At 50.9% G+C, this 25,645-nt stretch overlaps 2 protein-coding genes across 14 annotated transcripts in view; one reads left to right on the top strand and one right to left on the bottom strand.

The window, feature by feature from the left end:
* Positions 1-5,676, bottom strand: part of TP53BP1 (tumor protein p53 binding protein 1) — a 95,559-nt gene extending 89,883 nt beyond the window's left edge. For 2 of the 10 annotated variants that reach the window (XR_006293030.1, XR_006293031.1), the window contains exon 1: positions 3,878-4,333. The gene's annotated coding sequence lies outside the window, so the exon portion shown is untranslated. Of the gene's footprint in view, positions 1-3,877; positions 4,340-5,513 lie in introns of those variants that run through there. The other 8 variants (XM_043554074.1, XM_043554077.1, XM_043554079.1 and 5 more) reach the window with 7 other exon arrangements.
* Positions 4,840-25,030, top strand: MAP1A (microtubule associated protein 1A). Of its 4 annotated transcripts, XM_043554070.1 has the most exons (7): positions 4,840-5,154; positions 6,117-6,218; positions 14,031-14,113; positions 14,379-14,519; positions 14,754-22,911; positions 23,053-23,273; positions 23,469-25,030. In XM_043554070.1, the coding sequence occupies exons 1-7, from the start codon at positions 4,917-4,919 to the stop codon at positions 23,622-23,624; spliced, it is 9,099 nt and encodes a 3,032-aa protein (XP_043410005.1). In that variant the 5' UTR covers positions 4,840-4,916; the 3' UTR covers positions 23,625-25,030. The 4 variants fall into 4 exon arrangements, with proteins under 4 accessions (XP_043410005.1, XP_043410007.1, XP_043410008.1 ...); XM_043554072.1 differs by lacking the exon at positions 23,053-23,273 and having other exon boundaries at positions 23,469-23,650; XM_043554073.1 differs by lacking the exons at positions 4,840-5,154; positions 6,117-6,218 and adding an exon at positions 10,941-11,032.
* Positions 25,031-25,645: the final 615 nt, after the last annotated feature.

Here is a 25,645-nt window from a genome sequence, read left to right as displayed (position 1 = left end):
GTGCTGACAGCTCTGAGCCTGGAGCCTGCTTCAGATTCTGTGCCTCGTCCGCTTATATTCTGTCTCTTTCTCTCTCTCAAAAATAAATAAACATTAAAAATTGTCTTTAAAAAAGAAAGAACTAAGAAGGAAGGGGAAAGGTATTTGTGACTTTGTAATAGTGTAAAGGGAACAATGTTTCTTTAACCCAAGCATTCCTTCCTGAAAAATAACTCTATTCTACAAATACCTTTAAAAAATGATGTAAAATTTGATTCACACAAAGGCATGGCCTCAAAACTAAGTTTACACACCTAGATTTAGACTACCTTTACCACTATCATCTTCACCACCACAAGAAAATCCTCAGAGGTCCCTGCAGTAAGAGGTAGCTTTGCTCAGAAGGCTTAGGCCACAGCCAAACACTAACTTCCATCTCACAGGCTAATAGAATGGATAAGGGTAAATAGTATCTATAAATGTTTTTCACTTTTGGGACTTACTTTCTTTAAAAATTTTTTTTGATGTTTATTTTTTTTTTCTGAGATAGAGAGACAGAGCAGGAATGGGGGAGGAGACAGAGAGAGGGGGAGACACAGAATCTGAAGCACGTTCCAGGCTTCCAGCTGTCAGCACAGAGCCCCACGTGGGGCTCAAACCCATGAACCATGAGATCATGACATGAGCTGGAGTCTGATGATTGACTGAACCATCCAGGCACCCCTTGGGAATTACTTTCTTAAATAAAAGAATGTGGGGAGTGAGGAAGGAAAAGGGGTAAATGTCTTTATTGTCCTTTTGCAATGCTCTGCAGGGAGAGGGTAAACCCAGTGTCTGTGCTTTTCCCGTTACTTAATGTGAACAAATACTTAGGAAAATTATCCAACAAATAATTACTGTGGGCCTCTTCTGTGTGCCAGACATAGCAACAAATGCAGATTTCTCCCCTACCTAGACTTTTTTTAGAGATTATTTTACTCAATGCCTCTGCAGATAAACCAGCTGTTCATGCTAAGAGGTGACCCTATGGCTGCCAGTATGCATTATGATCATAGTATTTTCCCCAAAAGCCAAGGATAAACCTCTGACACAGCAATCCTGTAATCAAACACGACTCTCTCTGTGTAAAGAATGCTTTATAGGCAGAACTGAGGGCAGTATGGGAATCTGAGCTGCATGCAGTTCCTTTTGGATATTTTAGTTGATAAGACCATGCAATCCAGCAGAACAAGCTGGAATGCTGCCAAATGAGCTCAGATCTAGGGTGCCTGGGTGGCTCAGTTGGTTAAGCATCCAACTCTTGGTTTCAGCTCAGGTCATGATCTCACGGTTTGTGGTATCAAGCCTCACATCAGGCTCTTTGCTTATAGCATGGAGCTTGCTTGGGATTCTCTCTCTCCTTCTCTCTCTGTCCCTGTCCTGCTCTCTCTCTCTCAAAAATAAATAAACTTTAAAGAAATAAAATAAACTTGGGGCACCTGGATGGCTCAGTTGGTTAAGCGTCTGACTTTGGCTCAGGTCATGATCTCGCAGTTGGTGAGTTCGAGCCCCACGTCGGGCTCTATGCTGACAGCTCAGAGCCTGGAGCCTGCTTCAGATTCTGTGTCTCCCTCTCTTTCTGCCCCTCCCCTGCTCATGGTCTGTCTCTCTCTGTTTCTCAACAATAAATAAATTTAAAAAACAAAATTTTTTAAAGAAATAATAAAAAATGAGTTTGTTCACATCCTCAGAAAAACTAATGACATTCATCAGGCCAGAAGTAAGGGAGGAGTTATTGCCTTTTTTTTTATGAATTATTAGAGCTGGCTTAATTCCTGTAGACATCCCTAAGCATTGAAAAACTTTATGGTGCCCTCCTCTCCCATATATACATAATTCAAGATGAGAACAATTAATTCTAATAAAATTCTGCTTTTCTTGTGAGGACAACTAAAATTTTAAATTTAATTCAAATTTAAATGCCAAATATAAAATTATTTCCAGAAAAAATTTAGAGATGCCCCTCCTACCTTGTTAAATATGTGCATAACTTACCTATTTGCTAATTTATCACTATATATTATGAACTGGCAAAGGTCTGAGAATCCTTTCACTGGCTTACACTTAACCAAGGCTACAATTACCTTTCATAGTATTTGAGATTTATACTGTTTTCTGCCTTGTGCCCACTGAAGTGCACATCCAAGGGAAGAGCCTATAATAGCGTCTTCCTTTTGCATCTCCTCTAACCTTGCCTTCAGTGGTAAATCCCTAGTGACCCCTTCTACAATTCAAGGGTCCTTCATCACAAATAGTTTGAAAAGCATTGGTTGTAAGCACTGTATCTGCCAATGCTGCATGACAGGGGTGTGGAAGAAACAAGGAGTTCCCAAAAGATCATATGTGGTCATTCCAGTGGTCAATAGTTAAATGAAACACTGCAGTGGGCTCTAAACCACCACACACTACTGCATGTGCCTCATAATCATGTGTATCAGAGGTGCCCAATAATCCCTTTGGACAGGTCTTTCTTTGAAGGACATCTTTTTACTACTAGGTTCCTGCCATGGCACACTCTTCCTAAACACAAAATAGGTTTTTATATACTTTGCAAATCATGTATGTATTTCTTTAATATTTTTAATCAGCTTTCCATGCCTCACGTACATGCATCAGTGTTTTCTGTATTCAGTTTTAAAATTCTGGAACCTAGATGTTAATGCTAAACTCCATAATTTTCTTTATGCAGCATTTTGCACATTGTGCTGTTTGCCATTTGATACTTGAAAATATTTTCTGATAATATGACGACGATACTGGGATCATCACCTAATGTTTGGGATACTGTTAACCCAGGAAAGAGTGGGGTCTTTAAGAGATACCGGGAGTCAATCTTTCTCTGACATTTTCTGCCTTTTAAAGAACAGCCCGCTGAATGCTCATCCAGCTTATATGTGCAATTGTAGTATTATCATAGTCTGCCATTGTAGCTGTAATTAACAAAACCTAATTCTAGCACAGTCTGAGATCACAGACCTGAGTTTGTGCTCTTACCATCTGATCAGTGTGTGGTCCTTCCCTATACCATTCAGATCTATTGTCTAACCTCTTTGTCAGACCTGATGAAAGCAGAGTATGTGGTTAACTGCTGCTGACCCTTATACTGAAGCCCTGTGCTAGTTAAAGGCCTCATCTCTACAGTTGCTATGGAAACTGTCCCCTTCTCCCTACAGCCTATTCTGGCTTTCTGCCTCCACGTGGCACTCTTGTCTGATTGCAGAAGAGGAGGCCTGCACATCTCTCCAAGCTTTGCCAGACTCAGATTTGCAAATGGCGGGGCAGAGATGTAGCAGAATATTGTTTTAGTGGCATGTAGGGTGAGGCACCACCACCATCTGATATTTCTCCTTCACTGCTACAAAAAGGATTTTCAGGGCCATGTCCATTCTTTTAAACTGAGATATAACTGACATATGATATTACATTAATTTCGGGTAGGACCATATCCAAATTGACTGCAGAGCGGACTGGCTATTTTACTATCACACATGCTCCACGATAAGGACTAGGACTGCAGTGAGGCACTTAATATGCAGGCCCTGTCCAATCCTCCTCAGGGTCTCCAGAGAGGAGGTGGAACAGAGTCAGGAACTGTGCTCCTTTCTACCCTGTACCATCCTGAAAGTGTAAGGCAAATGAGACCAAAAGAAAACAACAACAACAACAACAACAGCAACAACAACAACAAAAAACAGTGCTGCTAGAGCCCTATGATGAAAGACAGGTTCTCTATCAGATACATACATGTACAGAATGATTCAGAATCTCGGGTAAAAGAAGATGCCGGAGTACAGAATAGGTGATGGGGACACACTGAAGAACAGGGGAGAGTAGACTTAACAGCACACACCATACTTACAATAACGTTCTAGTCAGTCATAAAACAGTGCCAGCCTCTTCAGTCCTCTTTCGCATCCCCTGGTTTTTTGTTTTTTGTTTTTTGGACAGGTCATCATCTACTTCGGTTCAAACATCGCCCCTTCTGTTTTGGGAATTCCCTGGGGGAAATAATGCCACTGTCTCCCAAGGTTACCCAACTCACTGTGTCACATTACTTGTCGTTGGGAAGGTCTTTCCTGGGTTTTACTCGAATCCCCCTTGCTGCAGTCTGAGCTCATTGCACTGGAGTCCTGCACTCAGCAGAGATGGAGACTAGCCAACCACTATCTTCGGAATAACAACTCACCAGGGACTCTGGGCTGGAAGGTCATTCTGTCCCTCCAGTACTGCGCAGCCTTCCTGAGCATTCCCAGGGCCTGGGGCAATAAGGACAAGTAAACCGAGGATGGAATCTAGGACCCTGGCAGGCAGTGACAAAAAAAAGAAAGAAAGAAAGAAAAAAAGAAAAGAAAAAAGAGAGAAAGAAAGAAAGAAGAGAAAGAAAAGAAAAGAAAAGAAAAGAAAAGAAAAGAAAAGAAAAGAAAAAAGAAAAAGGGGGAAAAAAACCACACCAGATAATGATAATACAGCGGCACAGATGGAGACAACGCTATGAACTGGGAGACAGGGAGGGACAATATGGCTCCCCTCAGTTTGGGCCAGGCTGCGGAATTGCCAGACAGTACTTATCCGGGAAACATCCTAACTAGAAGCTTCTTCCGGCGCCAAGGCAATCGACTCGCCCCTCCACCCGGTCCCTCAGAGCCCCACCCCTGCCCAAGTCGGAGTGGGCGCTCCCCGTGGAAAACGAGCGGGGGCTGACGCGGGCGGCCACCACCCCAAGACCAAGGGAGTCCGCAAGGCCGGAGCGTCGCTGCCCCAACCCTGCCCCTGCGGCGCCAGAGCTCCACCCCCTGACAGGCAGCAGCCAATGAACGGTTCTTGCCGCCGGCCTTTAAGAACGGCGCACACTCTGCCTGCAGCGGACGCTGCCGGCCTAGCACTCCAAAGGAGTTTCCATGGAGACCGAGGCTGGGCCCGGGCGGCCTAGCGGCGTTGCCATGGAGACAAGTCCCGGGCTGGGGCTCCGAAACCCCGGCGCTCCGCTAGCTCAGAACCCCGCGGAGCCGCTGTGCGAGGCCGGAGCCGCAGTGGCGGCAGCACGCTGGGACCTGCGGAAACACTCTTTGCTCATCGTGATCGGCGATATTGGTACAGAGAGTCAGCTGAGGGCCGTGCGGGCCCACCTTGAACAAGGTGAGCCGCTGTCCTGGCTGTGCTCGGGGCATCCTCCATCCCGTGCTTTTCCGCCATCTGTGTGTACGTCTGCATTCTCCATCCCTAGGTTGCACTTCCTGAGATCTGCCCTCCCTTGTTAATCTGAATCATCAGTGCATGTCACCTGCATCTTCCATGTCGTGCATAGCCTCTCTAGCTACTAACATCTCTCTTTCCCCATCCCTCCCGTACACCCCAAGGCATTCCGCAATCTCCCTGAGGCAGGGGAGCTCTATACAGTCCCTGGGGCCACTCTGGTCACACCCCTCCCACCCGCAGTGTCTCGGGTCGGATGTCTTGAAAGTCCTTACCATCCCCTGGAGAGTCCATGTTCCTACCTTAGTTTCTTCTTTAGGTCCCTGAACAGGAACAGTGTGCTTTCTGAACGTCCCAGACAAATCTCAAATCTCTCAGTGCCAGCGGTAAACCTGAGAGAGTGACCTTCGTGGCCACTATCTCCTCAGCCCTCACCTCCCTCTCCAGTTGCCTGCCTGTGGCGCAGTGCTGCGGAGCCACCTGCGGGTGGAAGCAAGCCGCGGAGGGGTGGAGGCAAAGAGGGGGCATAGAAGGAGAGACTAGAATACTATTTAGCTGTAAAGACCAAGAAGGCAGCCCCCAGTATCTGGGAACTGGCCCTTGAGTGTCACTTCTATCACAATTGGGCAATTCTGCAAGAAAATTACTACATACAAACTCATTAATGACCAAGTTTAGCCTAACCTCTGCCCTTCTTTCTCTGGCCCAGGCAAAGCTCAAGAAAGACACAGGATGGGAAATAGACATAGGCACTAGCCACCTTTCTTAAAGACGTCACTGAGGCTGATCATGGCAATCCTTATCCTCTCCCTGTCCTCATGAGCTTGGAAGTATTCCCCTAAGTCCATCCCCATTGACCTTATCTAGAGCCCTCTCTTTTTTTTCTCTCTCTCTCTCTCTCACAGGGATTCTCTCCTGGAACATTGACTTATCATCCTTTGACTTGAACCAACAATTGAGACTCTTCATTACCCGGCACCTAGCTCACTTCTCCTCCGAGGTCAAAGGTTAGGACTAGTGTCATTTGTCTCAAGTTCTTGGGGTGAGGGCTGGTTACAGAATGTTAGAGGTCCAGTCTCCCTGGCAGAGCTGGCTTTGTGGGAGGTTTGGGTCAGGCAGAAGGGAGGGACTACTGAGGGGAAAGTTGGAAAGCTAGGAGGCTATCCTCCGCATACCCAGGACTCTTTGCATACACATGATATGATGGTGGAGGGAGCCTGGAGAACAGAATTTCTACCTGACAAGAGGGTGGTTTATGGACAGCTGTTGACATGCACTAAGGGAATGAGGTACTTCTCTTGAGTGATTAATCATCTCCCATGCAAAAATCCACTCTTTTTTGTGTGTGTGTTCCTCTTTCTGTATATCCTAGCCTCCTTGCTTCCCTTTATAGAGACCTGTGAGTGCCCCAGTTACCTTCCCGGATCTTTGCTTAGCACCTTTCCCTCAGTCTACACAGCCCCACCCTCCAGGTTTCAGGATTCCTTGTTCCTCCTTTGGGTCATCCAACAGCTCTTGAGAACAGAGCAGAATCCTGGTCCTAAAAGCTGATGAGCACCATGAAATTCAGGGTTGAAGCAGGGTCTCCTGGATTGCCGCTACAAGAGATAGTCACACTCTGAGGTTTGGCTCCGAAATCCAAGTCCACAGGATTCAATTTCCCATTCTGCTGAGTGGGAGAAATGAGTTAGGAATTTGAGAAAATATTTCAGGCAATGTCATTCCATGGCAGTATCTGTGGGGAGACTGCAGAAAGGCCTATATCCCACTATAAAAGTGTTGGGCATCTGGTCATGCTATCGGTAAATGCTGACACACCAATCCATGTGCCAGTGCCTTTATGGAAAATAAAATCCATCCAACTCAACAGTCACTGCCACCAAATGACTGAATTCTTATCTTATACAGATAAGTCTCAATTATCCAGTGTAGTGGGTAATCACCAACCCTTCTCTTCCTATTCCTCCTGCTAACTGCCACATTTTTAGTCATTTCCCTGATCACTGACTCTTCTAGAGACGTTCCTAGAGAGAGGAGATGAGAGGGTTAATATGACCGATGTTCCATTATCTTAGGAATATGTGCAGCATTTTTAAAAATGTGAAGCTGGCATCTCTTTGATGTGACTGGCTTCCTGTGAAGCTAGCCACTCACTGTTTTGAGACTGCCTTCTGTTTAGAATTATTCATGTCATGGCTTCCTCCATTAGCATTGATGATTGAAAATCGACAGTTTTGCCATTTATTACTCCTACCATCTCTGGTGCAAGCTGGATAAGGGGATGACAGTGGATAAAATTAATGACTGAATTGAAGTTTGGTGGGTATGTGCTGATGTTAACAATTCACACTGAATTCTCTAATTTTGTCCTTTGGGCCACAGAAACTTAAGAGTAGGCCGCGTTCTGGAATGGTGTAAGAATGAAGAAAACTTAAAGCAAAATGCTTAGCCATTCTTCAGATTAACATTCAGGGATGCTTGGAAAGATGCTTACAGATAGATGCATAGTTATGCTCAGGCATTTCTCAGAAATAACCACTAATATATAAACACCTACTTGATCTTTATAATCAGTTTCGCCATGGCGTCCTTCAGGGGCCTAGGACCATACTCCTAAGATCAGGGCTCACTTTAGTCTACTGGATTTTTTTTTTTTTTTTTAAGGTTTGGACATTTTCATGGTGGCCTATGTCCCTGGAGAACAGTGGAGAATTTCCTGGAAAAACCCACATGGCTCAAGACAGCCACAGCCCCACCCCTGCTGGCTCTTCTTTCAGCTGTCCCCACAAACAACAGTCAGCCCAAAGCAGCTGCAGACACTGCCCCGCCCTTCAGCCTCCCATTTGCCAAGTAGCAAAGGGAACCAGGCTGCGGTGATGGGTTCAAGGGGATATGGTATGGCTTAATCCTTTCTGCCCAATCCACAGGCTAGGCAACCATCCCTCTCACCTCTCCTCGACCCTGGGACAAAAGGCTGAGAAAAGGGACAAATACGTATCCTACAGTGTCAGGGCAAGTGCAATCATTCCTATCCACTCTCCACTCTTCACTCAAACACAGAAAAGCAAGGACCCACTGATGGAGTGTCAGTGGCCCAGCTCCTTCTAGTGGTCAAATCTGGTAAAGCTTTCCAAGGTGAATTTTGAGCCAGGTAGTCTCCAGTGGTGACTTGGAGCCTAACTTTCTAATCCTGCAGAAAATCTGGAGCTTCCAAGCATTATGAAACAGACCCAGAAACTATTAGGACAGTGGAAAACTGAGTTTAAACAACACTCTGATACTTTTATTATTGAGCACCTATAGGAAAGGGAGAGACTTTCCTAATTTATAATTGATGATTGATATTCTAAGACTCTAAGAAACATACACTGAAGGATCAGTTTGTAGGCCTTCTGTGTGAGTCTCCACTAACATTAATGTGCTCTAAAAGTGGTATTTCTGTTCCTTCTGCAAACATGAAAGCCGTTGTGAATTAATACAGTAGTTCATTGGCCCCTACAACTTGGGGTTCTGCCTTGCTGTCTGAACCGGGAAAGCAGCGAACATGAAAGTACTTAACTTCCTACAGGCACCTCCAGCTTTGGGTTTACCTGGGAGCTAGGGGGTACTCTAGAGTTGGTCTGGTCTGAGATTCTGGTTTTAATCTCAATTTGATTCTGATCATAAGTCTACAAAAAGGAGACAAAATTCCAGTGGCATTTGTGCGCTGCAGGGTTAGGATTCTAGGAATGAAGCGCTTTTTCATCTTTTATGCCATTCATTCCTCACTGCATTATTAGATGATGGTATTAATACTATACTCATTTTATAGTTCAGGAAGCAAGCTTTCAGAGAGGTTAAGTGGCTTGTTTAATGGCATGACCGATAAATTGGTAGAGTCAGGTCTCAAATCCAGGACTTCTAGTCGCGTTTTATGTGTGAGCTCAGGCCTCTCTTTGGCATCTCACCATTTCATTGCAGCAGAGCCTAGGAACACAGCAGGTGGAGGGGCAGTTGTGGTGGGTGGCTGTTCAGAGGGTGAGGGTTGAAGGAAAACCCTCCAGTGTGAGTTGGAACAATGCCCAGGGTGTGGCCCTTAGGGGTAGCAGCTGAGAATAAGGGGGCTCTGCATTGGCTGGGAAATGTTATTTTGTCTCTAGCCAAATGTCTACTCAAGTTTCCCTCTTAGCACACTTCAGAGAGCCCTAGAAAGCAGATAGGAGATAGAAGATTTGAAGTGGGAAGAAATACAAAATATGAAGTTGCCGAAGGGAAGTGTTTTCCTTTTGTGATGCTCAGAACTCAGCCTGGTTTGTGTTGTGTATCTCTGCAGATGGCCTCCTCAATCCAAATGGGGCTGTTGCCATGTTGCTGCTTTGCATCTCCGGATCTGAGCAAAGATTCCTCCTCCTCTGTTCCTCCCTGCCCCCCCTCCAGTCCTGGTGACTCAGCTCCTCCTCTCCTCTGGCTACAGTTAAGGGGGGGAGGGGGGATGCTGAGAGCAGAGACTATTTTGGCTTCTCTGACCTTCAAAAGCAGTTTTTGGCAGTCTGGGGCAGGGGTGGGGCTGGTGCTGGGGTTTGAGTGGGTGGATGTCAATGTGTGGAAGGCATTAGGAGTTGGCCAGAACTGGGGAGGGTTGATGGAAGAGAAGAGGGCAGGGAAGGACTCTATGGGAGCATGAGCATCACTGGGTTGGAACTGTATGCTAGAGTTCTCAAGATCGTCCCTTTGAGTCTTTTGAGTGCTGAAACAGAGGTAGAGACTAAGGGAAACAGCCAACAATGGAAGGATTAAGTTAGTGTAAGAGACATCAGAGAGAGAAATAGAAAAGTGCAGAGAAAAGGAGAGCACAGGGACCCAATACCCTATGAAGTCATAAGATTTTTTTTTTTTGATCCAAAGAGTACTTTATGTTGCACTTAATAATTGGCCTATAGTTAAAAAAAAAAAAAAATCTCACTTGGGCCTGGGGCCCTGGTGATCCTCCTTGGTCATTTTTAACTCTCTCACTGAAAAGCAGAAAGCGCCCAGCCTCTTCAGATCTAAAGACCCAAGAATTCCAAGTATCAGTGCTAGTGTGGTTACTGTGCTGTGTTGCATTGACACAGAACTACATGCAGCTTCCAGAGTCCCTGTGCCCCACTCAGAAGGGCTAGGGACCATGTGTCTACTCCAGAATTTCAACCTACACTGCAACCTAAAATGAGACTTCTACCCTCCCTGGTTCCTGCAGATGTGGCTCAAAAGCCCACAGTGCTCACCACCCCATCCCCAGCCTTCATCTCAAGCAGTCCCCTCACTTTTATTCCATTCTTTCAGGTCCCCAACCCCTTTGTCTCCTGCTCCTCCAGGGATTGAAGGTCATTCCCTGGGTCTCAGGGGAGAGGCGGCAGATGGTTCCTGAGGGAAGGGGGAGGGCCCAGGCAGCCCACACCTCCTGTATCCCTGCAGTGTGTCATAGCACAGGACTTTGGTCTTTTGGCTGATGCTAAAAGGGCATTTCTTGATGAAGCAGTGTTGAGGGGAGAAGGGCCTTATGGGCCGTTGTAGACCACCGTGGCTCTTTGACTTACTAGACAACTGCTCAGCAACACCCCCCCCCCGCCCCCCCCCCCCCCCAGCCAAGCAGAAGCATCAGAGCACTGACACTGTGAAGGCAAATAAACAGTTAAGTCTCCAGTGCCTCGTCATGGACCAGCCCCTCTTCCCCGCCCAGGCGCCGCCCTCCCCATCAAGCCCCCCCCCCACTCCCACCCCAAGTGCGGCAGACTCTTCCCTGAAGCTGCCGGCTGAGGCCGGAGCTGCAGCCTCCATGAGGGGCTCCCGCCCACACCCCAGGGTAAGAACCAAACCAAAGGGCTTTGCATGGGGATAGGGGAATGCTGTGGTAGGGGTAGCGGGAAAGGAGTTGATACCTAATCTTGTGTGTTTGGAATTTGCCCAGCAGGGTGGGCAGACAGGGGGGACAGAGAGAAAAGATGAACATTACTGGCTGTGGGGTCAGCTTGGACCCAGGACCAGGCAGAGGCCAGTGGGGCCGGGACTGTGACAGTCCACCTCTCAGGCTGGGCTGGGTTGGGAGACATCAGCCTAGGGGCAGTAGCAGAGGGTGGTGTCTCTGGTTCTGCCTGGTAGCCCGGGGTGCTGGAGGACTTTGGGGGCTATGTCTTTGGGCAGAGGCAGAAGAATCTGAAGGAAAGGCGGATGTTATGGGAATGCGCCTAATGGGAGGGTCTCTGGTGTCAGCTGCTGGATTGCTCAGCTGCTCCAATGCTGGGGGTGAGCGGGATAGCGAGTTTTTGCCAAGTAAGGCAAGGTGGGGGACACTGTGGAAAAAAAGGGAAGAAAGGGTTACTAAGACGTGGCACGCGCCTCTTCATAGACCAACCTATTTGCAGCGGCACCCCCCACCCCCCATTCCCTGTAAACGGCTTGAGACTGGGACTCTAAGCCCCCCGCTTCTGGCTCCCTCTGGAGATTGAGAGGCCACTCGGGAGATTGAGAGCACTCCCTCCCCGGCAGCCAGCTGCCCCGCATTCCCAGTCCTGTCAAACCCACAGGTTCCAAGTCTCAACCCCACCCCCACCCCATCGCCGCTTCTCTTCCCAAGATGGGGGCTCTGGAACAGAGGCGCCAGTTTCTTCTCCCTCTCTTGTGTCCCCCCCTCCTCACCCCCCATGCAGAGGCAGCCAAGAAAATGACTTGTCATGCTGGGGTGGGGGGTGGGGGCGGAGCTGGAGCCTGAGCTCAGCGCGCACACTCACACACACTCACACACTGCGGCAAACTGCAGCTGCCCAAGCGGCCCCCCCTCCCCTTCTGCCTCACTGCGGAGACACCTGCCCTCCTGCCTGCTCAGCGTTGGCGGCCCAGGCCACCCCCACAGCATCACTGGCCAAGGGGAAGTGTCCCTGCCTCATATGAAAGAAAAAGGAAAAACAAGTCAATTCCTTTCAGTGGGATTGCTGGGGGAGCAGAAAAGAGAAATAGGGCTTTCTCCTAGGCCTCAAAAGGGTGCATGATATAGACCATGTAGTTGCCAGTCAGAACTGGAGAGCACATGGGTGAAGAACAAGGTCTTTCACCAAGACATTAACTGGAATCAGAGAAGTCTAGTAGTTATACACAAGGGACTGTGAGGAATGGTCAACTGGTGGAGGAAGAGTGGTAAATAGAAAACAAATCAGTCTGTACCACAGATTTCTTCTTTCAGACCATTCTAGCTCGAATGTGTGACCTTGTGTGTATATGTCTCGGGTAGGGTAGGATTTGCCCTTTTAAATCTGAACTACTTACGACTAGCCTAGGGCTAGCCTGGCCCTTCCCTGAACCTTGATACCCCTCATCTACCCAAGAGCTGCCCCAGCCTGTCTCTAAGGTGGTTCTCATCCTCTGAACTGACCTCAAAGCTTCCCACAGTTCCCAAATTAATAGAAGAGAACCCTTGAACTCTTCTTGGGCTCCACCCACCCACTATGAGGTTTGTTCTTCGGACACATCTACAGTTCATTTCCCCTGCAGCTGCAAGTGCAGCCCTCTGCTGCCAGATTTGCCTGATCCTGGCACTGTGATTCTTCTTCTTAACAAAGGCCCTGGCCCCAGGCTCCTCATGCCTAAGCCCCAGAAGAGGAAAGAGCTGGATCACAGAAGAGGGTCTAGGGGACAGATTATGAGCACTCCCACCAATATCTTTCAGACAGCTCACTCCCGGGCCATCTGTTCAACTCTCTTTCTGCAAGGTAACGCCGCTGTGTGCAGCAGTTAGGAAGGGCAGGAGCAGGGGATGGCAGCATCCTCCATTATCTTGTAACCTGCCACTTTCTTTCTTTGCTGCATTGCTCGGTGTTTCATGTGAGTCTGCAAGAGGGAAGCAGACAGGGCATTTGAGGCTGTTTTGTCTTTCTCCATGGCCTGGGGAACACTCTGAATCTCTCCTTCCTTATTTGTGTCTTGTTTGTGGACCCCTAACTCCCATCTCCATCGCAGAGGGCTCATAGGAGAGGGGCAAGGATGAGAGAAGAAACTGTTCACAAGGGATGGGTTGTGGGGCAGTGTACCAGGCCTCTCTTGTGCCTGGGGACATGGAGGTGAGGTGGGAGAGGGAGCTGTAACCTTTGGTGGTGGGAACAGCATGATTGTGTGCATGCTTGTGAGCTCAGGCTTGGCCTCTGAAGAACTAGAGAACAGAACAAGAAATTATACTCCTGTTTCTGATCTTTGAATTGTAAAAACCCAAGGGTTCAGATAAATAGAAACAGTCTTTTGGAAAATGGGAATTCTGGCCTTGGATGGGGAATGGAAAGGAGGATGGGGAGTCTGTAGACACTGCAAAGTGCCCATCTCCATGTTTCCAGGCACTCTACTGGCATGAAAGCCCAGGGCAGAGGCAGGCTACTGAGGAGAGAGCTGAGTAAGCATCACAACCCCAGGAGCCCTCCCTCCAGCTGAGCCCCCCATCCCCAGGCAGCACCAGGAGCTTAGTGCTCTAGAGGGACAAAAGCTTCTTGTCAATAGGGCAGCCTGAGGCAGGAGTTTCAAGCGGAGGGGGTGGGGGTACCAGACTGAGCAGGCAGAGGGTGTGGCAGATGAAGGGAGGAGAGAAGACAGTCAGTGTGGGTGAAGGGAGGAGGAAACCCTGACAGGGAAGGGCTGGAGGAGCCAGTTCCTAGACCTTACTCAGCAGTATCCAAAGTGGCAGGATCTAAGGATTGCTAGCCTCCTTTCCCCTCAGCTCCATTTTCTGACTGTACATTCTTTTCTCTCCTTTCCCACACAATGCCTCTTCCCTTTTACTATACCCACTCTCTTCAATACAAAATCCTGCATCTCTCCCTCAGGCCAGAGGACCCTCTGCCACCAGAGTGAGATCCTTGAGACTGTCATCCTGGTAAACCCCAGTGCCGACAGCATCAGCTCTGAGGTAAGGCCAGGGCCTGTGCCTTGCCACAAGGGCTTGTTGGAAGTGCTGTAACCCATCCCTGCCAGTACTACTGCTGAAAGGCCAAGAATTCCCAGACTTGGCTTTGAACCATCTAGGCTGCTTTATGATCCCCAGCCTTACACTGGAGGTGTTGTGGGCCTACTAGTGGGGAGCATGTCTTTGCAGTACTAAGGGGAACCAGGAACATCCAGTGCCCTTCCCTGAGTTTCCCACATCCATGACCACTCTTGTCCTTCCATTATAGGTTCACCATCTCCTTAGCAGTCAATCAGCTCACAAACTACTGATCTTGAGTGGGCAAAGTTTAGAGCCCGGGGGAGACCTTATCCTACAGAGTGGCACCTATTCTTATCAGAACTTTGCCCAGGTCCTTCACAATCCAGAGGTAAGTGCCATGTCTGAGTCTGGGAGGAATGAAAACTGGGGTAGGACTGGGGCTGTGGGGAGGGATCCATGGATGGGAAATCTCATGTTGCTTGAAGGTTGGGAACTCTGGCGGAAAAATAAGAGGTGATCGCCTCGCAAAGAGGTGGAGACTAGCAGATTGAATCTGAGTTGGGTTAAGGCAACCCCAGCTGTTTACCTGACCTGATCAGCCTTTCATCTCCCATTCCTCTAGATTGCCCAATTGCTCAGCAATAGAGACCCTGGAATCCAGGCCTTCCTCACCGTTTCCTGCTTAGGGGAGGGAGACTGGAGCCACCTGGGACTATCCAGTTCCCAAGAGACCCTGCACCTCCGACTAAACCCTGAGCCCACACTGCCCACCATGGATGGTGTGGCTGAATTCTCCGAGTACGTCTCTGAGACTGTGGATGTGCCATCTCCCTTTGACCTGCTAGAGCCCCCCACCTCAGGGGGCTTCCTGAAACTCTCTAAGCCTTGCTGCTATATCTTCCCGGGTGGCCGTGGAGACTCTGCCCTCTTTGCCGTTAATGGTTTCAACATCTTGGTGGATGGTGGCTCTGATCGCAAGTCCTGCTTCTGGAAGCTGGTGCGGCACCTGGACCGCATTGACTCAGTGCTGCTCACACACATTGGGGCAGATAACCTGCCAGGCATCAATGGACTCCTGCAGCGCAAAGTGGCAGAACTGGAGGAGGAGCAGTCCCAGGGTTCCAGCAGCTACAGTGACTGGGTGAAGAACCTCATCTCCCCTGAGCTTGGAGTTGTCTTCTTCAATGTGCCTGATAAGCTGCGGCTGCCTGATGCCTCCCGGAAAGCCAAGCGCAGCATTGAGGAGGCCTGCCTCACTCTGCAACACCTAAACCGCCTGGGCATCCAGGCCGAACCTCTGTACCGTGTGGTCAGCAACACCATTGAGCCACTGACCCTCTTCCACAAGATGGGTGTAGGACGGCTGGACATGTATGTCCTCAACCCTGTCAAGGACAGCAAAGAGATGCAGTTCCTCATGCAAAAGTGGGCAGGCAATAGTAAAGCTAAGACAGGCATTGTGTTGGCTAATGGGAAGGAGGCTGAGATCTCAGTGCCCTACCTGACTTCTATCACGGCTCTGGTTGTCTGGCTACCAGCCAATCCCACTGAGAAGATTGTACGTGTGCTTTTTCCAGGGAACGCACCCCAGAACAAGATCCTGGAGGGCCTGGAAAAGCTTCGGCACCTGGACTTCCTGCGGTACCCTGTGGCTACACAGAAAGACTTGGCCTCTGGGGCTGTGCCTGCCAACCTCAAACCCAGCAAAATCAAACAGCGGGCTGACAGCAAGGAGAGCCTCAAGGCCACTGCCAAGACAGCTGTAAGCAAGCTGGCCAAACGGGAGGAGGTGGCTGAAGAGGGAGCCAAGGAGGCCCGCTCAGAACTAGCCAAGGAGTTAGCCAAGACAGAGAAAAAAGTAAAAGAGTCATCTGAGAAGCCCCCAGAGAAGCCTACCAAGCCTGAAAGGGTGAGGACAGAGTCGAGTGAGGCACTGAAGGCAGAGAAGCGAAAGCTGATAAAAGACAAGGTAGGGAAGAAGCACCTAAAAGAAAAGATCTCAAAGCTGGAAGAGAAAAAAGACAAAGAGAAAAAAGAGATCAAGAAGGAGAGGAAGGAGCTCAAGAAGGATGAAGGAAGGAAGGAGGAGAAGAAGGATGCCAAGAAAGAGGAGAAGAGGAAAGATACCAAACCTGAGGTCAAGAAAATTTCCAAGCCAGACCTGAAGCCCTTTACCCCTGAGGTACGTAAGACCCTCTACAAAGCCAAGGCCCCTAGCAGGGCCAAAGTGGACAAGAGTCGGGCTGCCCGTGGGGAGAAGGAGCTGTCCTCTGAGCCCCGGACACCCCCAGCCCAGAAGGGGGCTGTACCACCTCCAACAGTCAGTGGGCACAGGGAGCTGGCTCTATCTTCACCAGAGGATCTCACACAGGACTTTGAGGAGATGAAGCGTGAGGAGAGAGGGTTGCTGGCTGAACAAAGGGACCTAGGACTAGGAGAGAAACCACTCCCTCCAGACACTGCAGAGGAGGGACCCCCAAGCACGACCGGCCAGGAGATACCACCCTCTGTTCCACGGCTGGAACAAGAAGAGCCTATGATGAAGGAGAAAGAGATTGTCCCAGACACCCCTGAAGAACAAGGTAGCAAGGATAGAGGCCCAGACTCTGGGGCTGAAACAGAGGAAGAGAAAGATACCTGGGAGGAAAAGAAGCAGAAGGAAGCAGAGAGGCTCCCTGATAAAATAGAAGCCAGAGAGGAAAGTGAACCTGAGGTAAAGGAGGATGTGATAGAGAAGGCTGAGTTAGAAGAAATGGAGGAGGTGCACCCTTCAGATGAGGAGGAAGAGGAAGAGACAAAGGCTGAAGGTTTTTACCAAAAGCATATGCAGGAAGCCTTGAAGGCAACTCCAAGGATCAGGGAGGCCCTCGGGGGCCGGGAAGTAGGACTCCAGGGCAAAGCTCCTGAGAAGGAAACCTCATCATTCCTAAGCAGCCTGGCCACACCTGCAGGAGCCACTGAGCATGTCTCTTACATCCAGGATGAGACAATTCCTGGCTACTCAGAGACAGAGCAAACCATCTCAGATGAAGAGATTCATGATGAGCCGGAGGAACGTCCAGCTCCACCTAGATTTCCTACAAGTACTTATGACCTCCCTGAGCCTGAGGGTCCTGGCCCCTTTGAGGCTAGCCAGCCTACAGACAGTGTTGTTCCTGTCACCTCCAGCAAAGGCTATGGAGCAGCAGAGACTGAACTCACCTACCCCCCCAACATGGTGGCCGCCCCTCTGGCTGAAGAGGAACATGTGTCCTCGGCCACTTCAATCACTGAATGCGACAAGCTTTCTTCCTTTGCCACATCCGTGGCTGAGGACCAATCTGTGGCTTCACTCACAGCTCCCCAGACAGAAGAGACAGGCAAGAGCTCCCTGCTGCTTGACACAGTTACAAGCATCCCCTCATCCCGCACTGAAGCCACTCAGGGCTTGGACTATGTGCCATCAGCTGGTACCATCTCACCTACCTCTTCACTGGAAGAAGACAAGGGCTTCAAATCACCACCCTGTGAGGATTTCTCTGTGACTGGTGAGTCAGAGAAGAAAGGAGAGATTGTAGGGAGAGGCTTGCCTGGAGAGAGAGCCATGGAAGAGGAAGAGGAGGAGACCACAAATGTAGAGATATCTGAGAAACTTCCCAGTCAGTTTGGAACCCCGGTGTTTGGTGTCCCTGGGCATACCCTACATCAAGGGGAACCAGTCCTTGGAGAAGTGGAGGAGCGCTGCCTTAGCCCAGATGACAGCACAGTGAAGATGGCCTCTCCTCCACCATCTGGCCCACCCAGTGCCACCCACACACCCTTTCATCAGTCCCCAGTGGAAGAAAAGTCTGAGCCCCAAGACTTTCAGGAAGCAGGCTCCTGGGGAGGAACTAGGAGTACACCAGGTATGGGCAAGGAAGATGCTGCAGAGGAGATAGTTAAGACAGGGCCTGAAGAGGTCACATTGGAGGAGGGAAAGGTGCCTCCTCCCAGGAGCCCCCATGCCCAGGAAGCACCTGTCAGCATCGTTGGAGAACATACAGGCTGCACTATCCAGCTGTTGCCAGAACAGGACAAAGCAATAGTCTTTGAGACTGTGGAGGCAGGAGAGCCCACAGGCCCAATTCTGGGAACAGAAGCTCTTTCCAGAGATTTGAGAACGTCACTCCAAGAATCTAGTGAAACTCAGAAAGATGGGGTGCTCCAGTTTCCTGACCAAAGCCTCTCCCCTGAAGATGCAGAGTCCGTATCTGTACTCAGTGTGGTCTCACCAGACACAGCCAACCAAGAAGCCATCCCCAGGTCTCCCTGTGGCCTGACAGAGCAGCACCTACACAAAGACCTTTGGCCAGAGGTATCTCCAGAAGACACCCAGTCACTTTCTCTCTCGGAAGAGAGTCCCAGCAAGGAGACCTCTCTGGATATCTCTTCTAAGCAGCTCTCTCCAGAAAGCCTTGGCACCCTCCAGTTTGGGGAACTAAGTCTTGGAAAGGAAGAAAAGGGGCTTCTGATACAGGCTGAGGACACCTCTCAGCACCTGGTGCGTACATCTATTCCAGAACCCTGTGCAGCCACACTGTCACCTCCCACAGATGGGACCACTGGTTACTCTGTACTGGCAGACATCACAGATAAGAGCCCTGATGGAAAGTTACCTACCAGCTCCTTCTCTCACTCTACATTGTTGGGAGATGAGAAGCACTCACCTGGTGTGATCACAAGCCCTGGTGAACACATTCTGACACCTGACAGCTCCCTCACCAAGAGTCCTGAGTCTTTGCCAAGCCCTGCCATGGAGAGCATTGCCATGGAGTGGGAAGGTAAAGTTCCAGAGTTGAAAGACAGAACCCCAGAGCAGAGGGACAAGGGACCTGAACCAAAAGATGAAGTCTTACAGCAGGACAAAATTCTGGAGCAGAAGGATGACATTGTAGAGCAAAAGGATACAGCCATTGGCCAGAAAGATAAGGCTCTGGAAGAGAAGACTAAGGCTGTAGAGCAGCAGGATAAAGCTTTAGAACAAAAAGGCAGAGACTTAGAACAAAGGGACATAGCCCTGGAACAAAGGGACAAGGCCCTGGAATCAAAAGACAAAGACTTAGAACAAAAAGACAAGGTTCTGGAACAGGAGGACAAGATCCCAGAAGAAAAAGGTGAAACCTTAGAACAAAAAGTCAGAGACGTTGAGCATAAAGACAGGGCTCCAGAGGACAAGGTCCCTGAACTGAAGGGCAAGGCCTTAGGACAGACAGACGAAGTCCCTGAGCAGGAGGACAAGGCCCATGGACAGAAGGATAAGGCCTTAGAACAAAAAGACATAGAACAAAAAGGCAAGGCCCAAGAACAGAAGGAGGAGGCCTTGGAAAAGAAGGACGAGGCCTTAGAACAAAAATACTGGGCCTTAGGACAGAAGGATGAAGCCCTGGAACAAAACAATAAGGCCACTGAACAGAAAGATAAGGCTCTGGAAGAGAAGGACAAAACTCAGGAGCAGGAGAGCCCAGTGCAGGAGGATAAAACCATGAAACCAAAGGAGAAGATCCTAGAGGAAAAATCTCCAGAAAAAGTTAAGGCTGTGCAACAGGAAGAAGAAGCTCTGCCGGAGAAGACCAAAGTTCTGGGGCTGGAAGAGAGCCCAGTGCATGAGGACAAGGCCCCGGATCAGGGAGAGAAGTACTGGAAGGAGCAGGATGTGGTACAGGAGTGGCAAGAAACATCTCCATCCAGAGATGAGCCAGTTGGAGAACAGAAAGAGCCTGCCCGGACATGGGAGGACACATCTCCTGAGCAGGAGGACAGGTACTGGAGGGGCAGAGAGGATGTGGCCCTGGAGCAGGACACATACTGGAGGGAGCTGAGCTGTGAGCGTAAGGTCTGGTTCCCTCATGAGCTGGATGGCCAGGGGGCCCGGCCACGGTACACAGAAGAGCGGGAGAGCACTTTCCTTGATGAGGGGCCAGATGATGAACAAGAAGTGCCCCCACTGGAGCACACGCCTCAGAGCCCCTGGGCCTCAGACTTCAAGGGTTTTCAGGAGCCCTCACCACAGAAGGGACTGGAGGTGGAGCGCTGGCTTGCTGAGTCACCAGTTGGGCTTCCTCCAGAGGAAGAAGACAAGCTGACCCGTTCCCCTTTTGAAATCATCTCTCCTCCAGCCTCCCCACCTGAGGTGGTTGGACAGAGGGTTCCTCCAGCTCCTGGACAAGAAAGCCCTATCCCAGAGCCTGAGCCCATGCTACCCGTGAGGAACGAACCCACCACCCCCTCATGGCTGGCTGACATCCCACCATGGGTGCCCAAGGACAGACCCCTGCCCCCTGCACCCCTCTCCCCAGCTCCAGCTCCCCCCACGCCTGCCCCAGAACCACACACTCCTGCACCCTTCTCCTGGGGCACCACTGAGTATGACAGTGTGGTGGCTGCAGCCCAGGAGGCAGCAGCTGAGTTGGAAGGTGGGCCATACTCTCCCTTGGGGAAGGACTATCGCAAGGCTGAAGGGGAGACAGAAGAAGAAGGTGGGGCTGGGGCTCCTGGCAGCAGCCCTCAAAGCTCAAAGGTTCCAGAGGCCAGTGAAAGCCATCCCACCAAGGAGCCCGAACAGATAGAACCTGAGCAGAGAGAGCCCACACCCTATCCTGATGAGAGAAGTTTCCAGTACGCAGACATCTATGAGCAGATGATGCTTACTGGGCTTGGCCCTGCATGCCCCACTAGAGAGCCTCCGCTTGGGGCAGCTGGGGACTGGCCCCCACGCATCTCAGCCAAGGAGGAGGCTGCTGGCCGAAACCCATCTGCAGAGAAGGAGCTTTCATCTCCTGTCTCACCCAAGAGCCTCCAATCTGACACTCCAACCTTTAGCTATGCAGCCCTGGCGGGACCCACTTTACCCCCTAGGCAAGAGCCTGAGCCGGGTCCGAGTATGGAGCCCAGCCTCACGCCACCTGCAGTGCCCCCCCGTGTTCCTATCCCCCTGAGCAAAGGCCCAAGCCCCTCTCTTAATGGTAATATCCTGAGCTGTAGCCCAGATAGGAGAACCCCATCACCCAAGGAATCAGGCCAGGGTCACTGGGATGACAGCACTAGTGACTCAGAGCTGGAGAAGGGAGCACGGGAACAGCCAGAGAAAGAGGCTGAGTCCCCGAGTCCCCCTCACCCCATCCCTGCAGGGCCCCCTACATTGTGGCCTGAAAGTGAGGCACATACCAGCCCTCCCTCGGACTCACACCTGGGCCCTGCCCGACCCAGCCTGGACTTCCCTGCTTCAGCCTTTGGCTTCTCCTCATTGCAGCCAGCTCCCCCACAGCTGCCCTCTCCTGCTGAACCCCGCTCAGCACCCTGTGGCTCCCTTGCCTTCTCTGGGGACCGAGCTCTGGCTCTGGCTCCGGGTCCCCCCACCAGAGCCCGGCATGATGAGTACCTCGAAGTGACCAAGGCCCCCAGCCTGGACTCCTCACTGCCCCAGCTCCCATCACCCAGCTCTCCTGGGGCTCCTCTCCTCTCCAGTCTGCCAAGACCTGCTTCACCAGCCCTGTCTGAAGGCTCCTCCTCTGAGGCCACCACACCTGTGATTTCAAGTGTGGCTGAGCGCTTCCCTCCTGGCCTGGAGGCTGCAGAACGGGGGTCTGGAGAGCTGGTCTCAGGAATGGAACCAGCTGCCCAAAGTCTCTGGGACCTCACTCCTCTGAGCCCAGCACCCCCAGCTTCACTGGACTTGGTCCCAGCTCCAGCTCCAAGCTTACCTGGAGACATGGATGACAGCACTCTGCCCTGCCGCCTGGAATGCACAGGAGCTGCCACCAAGAAGCCAAGCCCATTCCAGAGTCCCTCTGGGGATTGTGCCACCAATGGCCCAACTGAAACCAGCCCCAACCCCCCAGGCCCTGCCCTGGCCAAGGCTGAGAAAGAAGCAGCTGAGACTTGCCCTGCCTGGGAACGTGGGGCCTGGCCTGAGGGAGCCGAGAGGAGTTCCCGACCTGACACACTTCTTTCCCCTGAGCAGCCACTGTGCCCTGGAGGGTCTTCTGGAGGCCAACCCAGAAGTGTCTCCCCTGAGGTTGAGGCTGGGCCCCAGGGATGTGCTGCTGAGCTCCGGCCCCACCGAGGGGAACTCTCCCCATCTTTTCTGAACCCACCTCTGCCCCAATCCACAGATGAAGGTGACCTCTCAACTGAAGATGCTCGGCTAGTAGGGAGGGGAGGGCGGCGCCGGGCAGGGGGCCCAGGGGCCACAGGGGGCCCATGCCCTGTGGCTGATGAGACACCCCCAACATCAGCCAGTGACTCAGGCTCCTCACAATCAGATTCTGATGTTCCACCAGAAACTGAGGAGTGTCCATCCATCACAGCTGAGGCAGCTCTTGACTCAGATGAAGATGGGGACTTCCTGCCTGTGGACAAAGCTGGAGGGGTTAGTGGGACTCACCATCCCAGGCCTGGCCATGACCCACCCCCTATCCCTCAGCCAGACCCCCGCCCATCCCCTCCTCGCCCTGATGTGTGCATGGCTGACCCTGAGGGGCTCAGCTCAGAATCTGGAAGGGTAGAAAAACTACGTGAGAAGGAGAAAGCACAGGGGAGAGTAGGGCGCAGGGCCCCAGGCAGGGGCAAGCCAGCATCTCCTGCCCGGCGTCTGGATCTTCGGGGAAAACGCTCACCCACCCCTGGTAAAGGGCCTGCAGATCGAGCATCCCGGGTCCCACCCCGACCACGCAGCACTCCAAGCCAAGTCACCCCAGCAGAGGAAAAGGATGGACACAGCCCCATGTCCAAAGGCCTAGTCAATGGACTCAAGGCAGGATCATGTAAGTATAACATGAAAAGTTAGAGATTGTGGGTTGGGGTTGGGTGTGGCTGGTCAAAGACTCCAGGAGTAGGAGAAACTGTGGAAGATTGCTAAAAGTGTCTACTTTACCTCTCCAATGAGTCCTGGCTTGTCTCTACAGCGGCCTTGGGTTCCAAGGGCAGCTCTGGCTCCCCTGTATACGTGGATCTCGCCTATATCCCGAATCATTGCAGTGGCAAGACTGCTGACCTTGACTTCTTCCGTCGAGTGCGTGCATCCTACTATGTGGTCAGTGGGAATGACCCTGTCAATGGCGAGCCGAGCCGGGCTGTGCTGGATGCCCTGCTGGAGGGCAAGGCCCAATGGGGGGAGAATCTTCAGGTGAGTGGCAAGGGATGCCAAGGAGGAGGTCTGGTCAAAGCTTACTCAGTGGAACACAGTCTGTATTCATAAAAGAACTGAACCCTTTCTATGGGCAGTGGGACTACTTCCTAGACCATCAGGTGTGATGCCCCATCCCCCTCACTTCCCTTCCCTTCATAATGTCACATCAGGCATGTCTTGTCTCCCTCCTAGGTGACTCTAATCCCTACCCATGACACGGAGGTGACTCGTGAATGGTACCAGCAGACTCATGAGCAGCAGCAACAACTGAATGTTCTGGTCCTGGCTAGCAGCAGCACCGTGGTCATGCAAGATGAGTCCTTTCCAGCCTGCAAGATTGAGTTCTGAAAGAACCACACTCCTTTCCCCAGGAATCTGCTTCCCCAGCTCCCTTAGAGAATGGCTATTGCTGAGTCCTTTGGGGTTGAGGGACACGGGAGCTGGGGTGGGGGAGACGGGGCGGGATGTCTTGTTGTGGGAATTTGGGCTGGGCTAAATGGGAGAGGTTGTCCCTCCCCCTCATCCATACCCAACGGGATTTTCAAAACCAAAGGCAACAGGGATTGGATAGAGGGAGGGCACGAAATTAGGATAGGAGGTCATCTGATGCCTAAGAACTCTGGAGTGACACCCTCTCCTAACACTACCAAATGTTCGTATTGGGTGGGAAGGAAGGATGGGTCTCAGCAACCTCCTCCCTCATGGAGGGAGATCATATATCCCCAAGCCCAGGGACCTCTTTATCTCTATTTAGCAACCCAAGGAAGAATTTCCAGTAATAATTTATGTGACCTGGGGCAGGATTCTGTCAGTAAGGTACCCAGAGCTGCGCCCCTTCCTCCATCTCCCATTCCCTTACCCACCGGGGTCTGGGTTCCAGCAGGGGTCTAGGGGTAAACCACTGCTATACTGTCCCACTGCCCCCCACCATATCTGAATGTCTCAATACAAAACTTGAAGCTCTTTTGACCAACAGACTGGTGAGAGAAGAAAGTTGCTTATCCTCCCAGCCCCTGCTTCATACCATTCACATCCCAGAGCTGTGCCCAGACCAGGCCTATTGGGCAGCACAAGAGGGGCAAGGAGAGCCCAGCCCCAATCCCAGAATTCCTCCAAGCTCCCTGACCTTTTGACGTTTTCACCTACCCATTCCAATTATCCTCATCCCTTTTCATCCCCTGCTTGGCTTCTCTGCATGTGGTCATCTGCTGTGGCCTGGTGTGTAATGGGTTAAAAATAAGCCACTGCCTGACATCCCAACATTTGACACCCCAGCAATGTGTGACTCCCCCCAACATTCCACTATGCCATCCTGCAGCTGAAATGGGAACACTGGCTGCCTTTCCAGCCCTAAACTCTTGGACAGAGGATCTGGGAGGTAGAGGCTATGCCAGAGAACTTGGGGAAAATGAGAGGAAGGGAAGAGGGAGACAAAGCTGAGCTAAAGCTGAACTCCTACTGAGTAAGATGAAAACAGGCTGAAGAAACCACCCCAGGAGAGGACCTCTCCCCAAGCAAGCCAATGAGCAGCCCTGCCAGACTATCGCCGGACTGAGAAATCCAGACACTCGTCAGGGCTCGGCTTCTCTGCCAAATGACTGTGTGGAAAATAATATGAGCCGGCCTGTGTTCTTCCTAGCTCCCACCCTCCCTTTGCTGCTGTGCTCTGCTCCTCCCCACACTTCCCTGCTATAGTTCCCAGCTGCTGTAATGGAGCCGCCTCCAACTCTAACAATAAAATCAAGTTCATTACAGATGCTGTCGTGAGGCTTAGGCTTTTTCTGACTCTACACATTGCTTAGTTGCTGGACCTTGGCTTCTACCTCTCTGCTTCTCCTGGCACTGTCATTGATTTTGATGTCTTTGATAACTGGAAGCAGCTCCAGGACCCAGGGAAGCCAGAGAACATCGGGTAGACAAAGGTAGAAAAGATATGGGGAGCCAGCATAATTTCTGAAAATGAGAATGCCAGAGTATGAGGAATAGGGGCCTAGGGTGGGGAGATACATTTGGTTTGGGGGAGGGAAGAGAGGGGCAGGGTGTCTGGGAAGGGGATCTGCATACTCTTGACTTGGGGTCAAGAGCTGAGGACTGAATAGCATCAGATACCCTGGATAAGGGAACACCAAAGAGTCAAAGAGTTGAGAAGCCCTAAGAGATCCAGAGCCTATTGAGGTTGTCATGAGCACTCACCTGTGCATTTAGAATTTCCATGAAGTTAATGCTGGATTTTTCCCTTGCAGTGAAACCCTTTATAGTCGTAGGTATGTCAGGAGAGGCCAGGTTGTTAATGTAAATATATGGGGAAGGGGATATTCCAGCCCTCCCAGTGTGCTGGGCTTTCTCAGTGTAAATGTCAAGGAGGTAAA

This window comes from Prionailurus bengalensis, chromosome B3, assembly GCF_016509475.1.
Source record: "Prionailurus bengalensis isolate Pbe53 chromosome B3, Fcat_Pben_1.1_paternal_pri, whole genome shotgun sequence".
NCBI classification, from domain to species: Eukaryota; Metazoa; Chordata; class Mammalia; order Carnivora; family Felidae; genus Prionailurus; species Prionailurus bengalensis.
This window is presented reverse-complemented; position numbering and strand designations above follow the sequence as displayed.

Coding starts and splice junctions, on each gene's coding strand:
- MAP1A (XM_043554070.1), top strand. CDS start 4,917: ATGGAGACCGAGGCTGGGCCCGGGCGGCCTAGCGGCGTTGCCATGGAG. Junction 14,114..14,378: donor CCGACAGCATCAGCTCTGAG/GTAAGGCCAGGG, acceptor CTTCCATTATAG/GTTCACCATCTCCTTAGCAG. Junction 22,912..23,052: donor TGGACTCAAGGCAGGATCAT/GTAAGTATAACA, acceptor TTGTCTCTACAG/CGGCCTTGGGTTCCAAGGGC.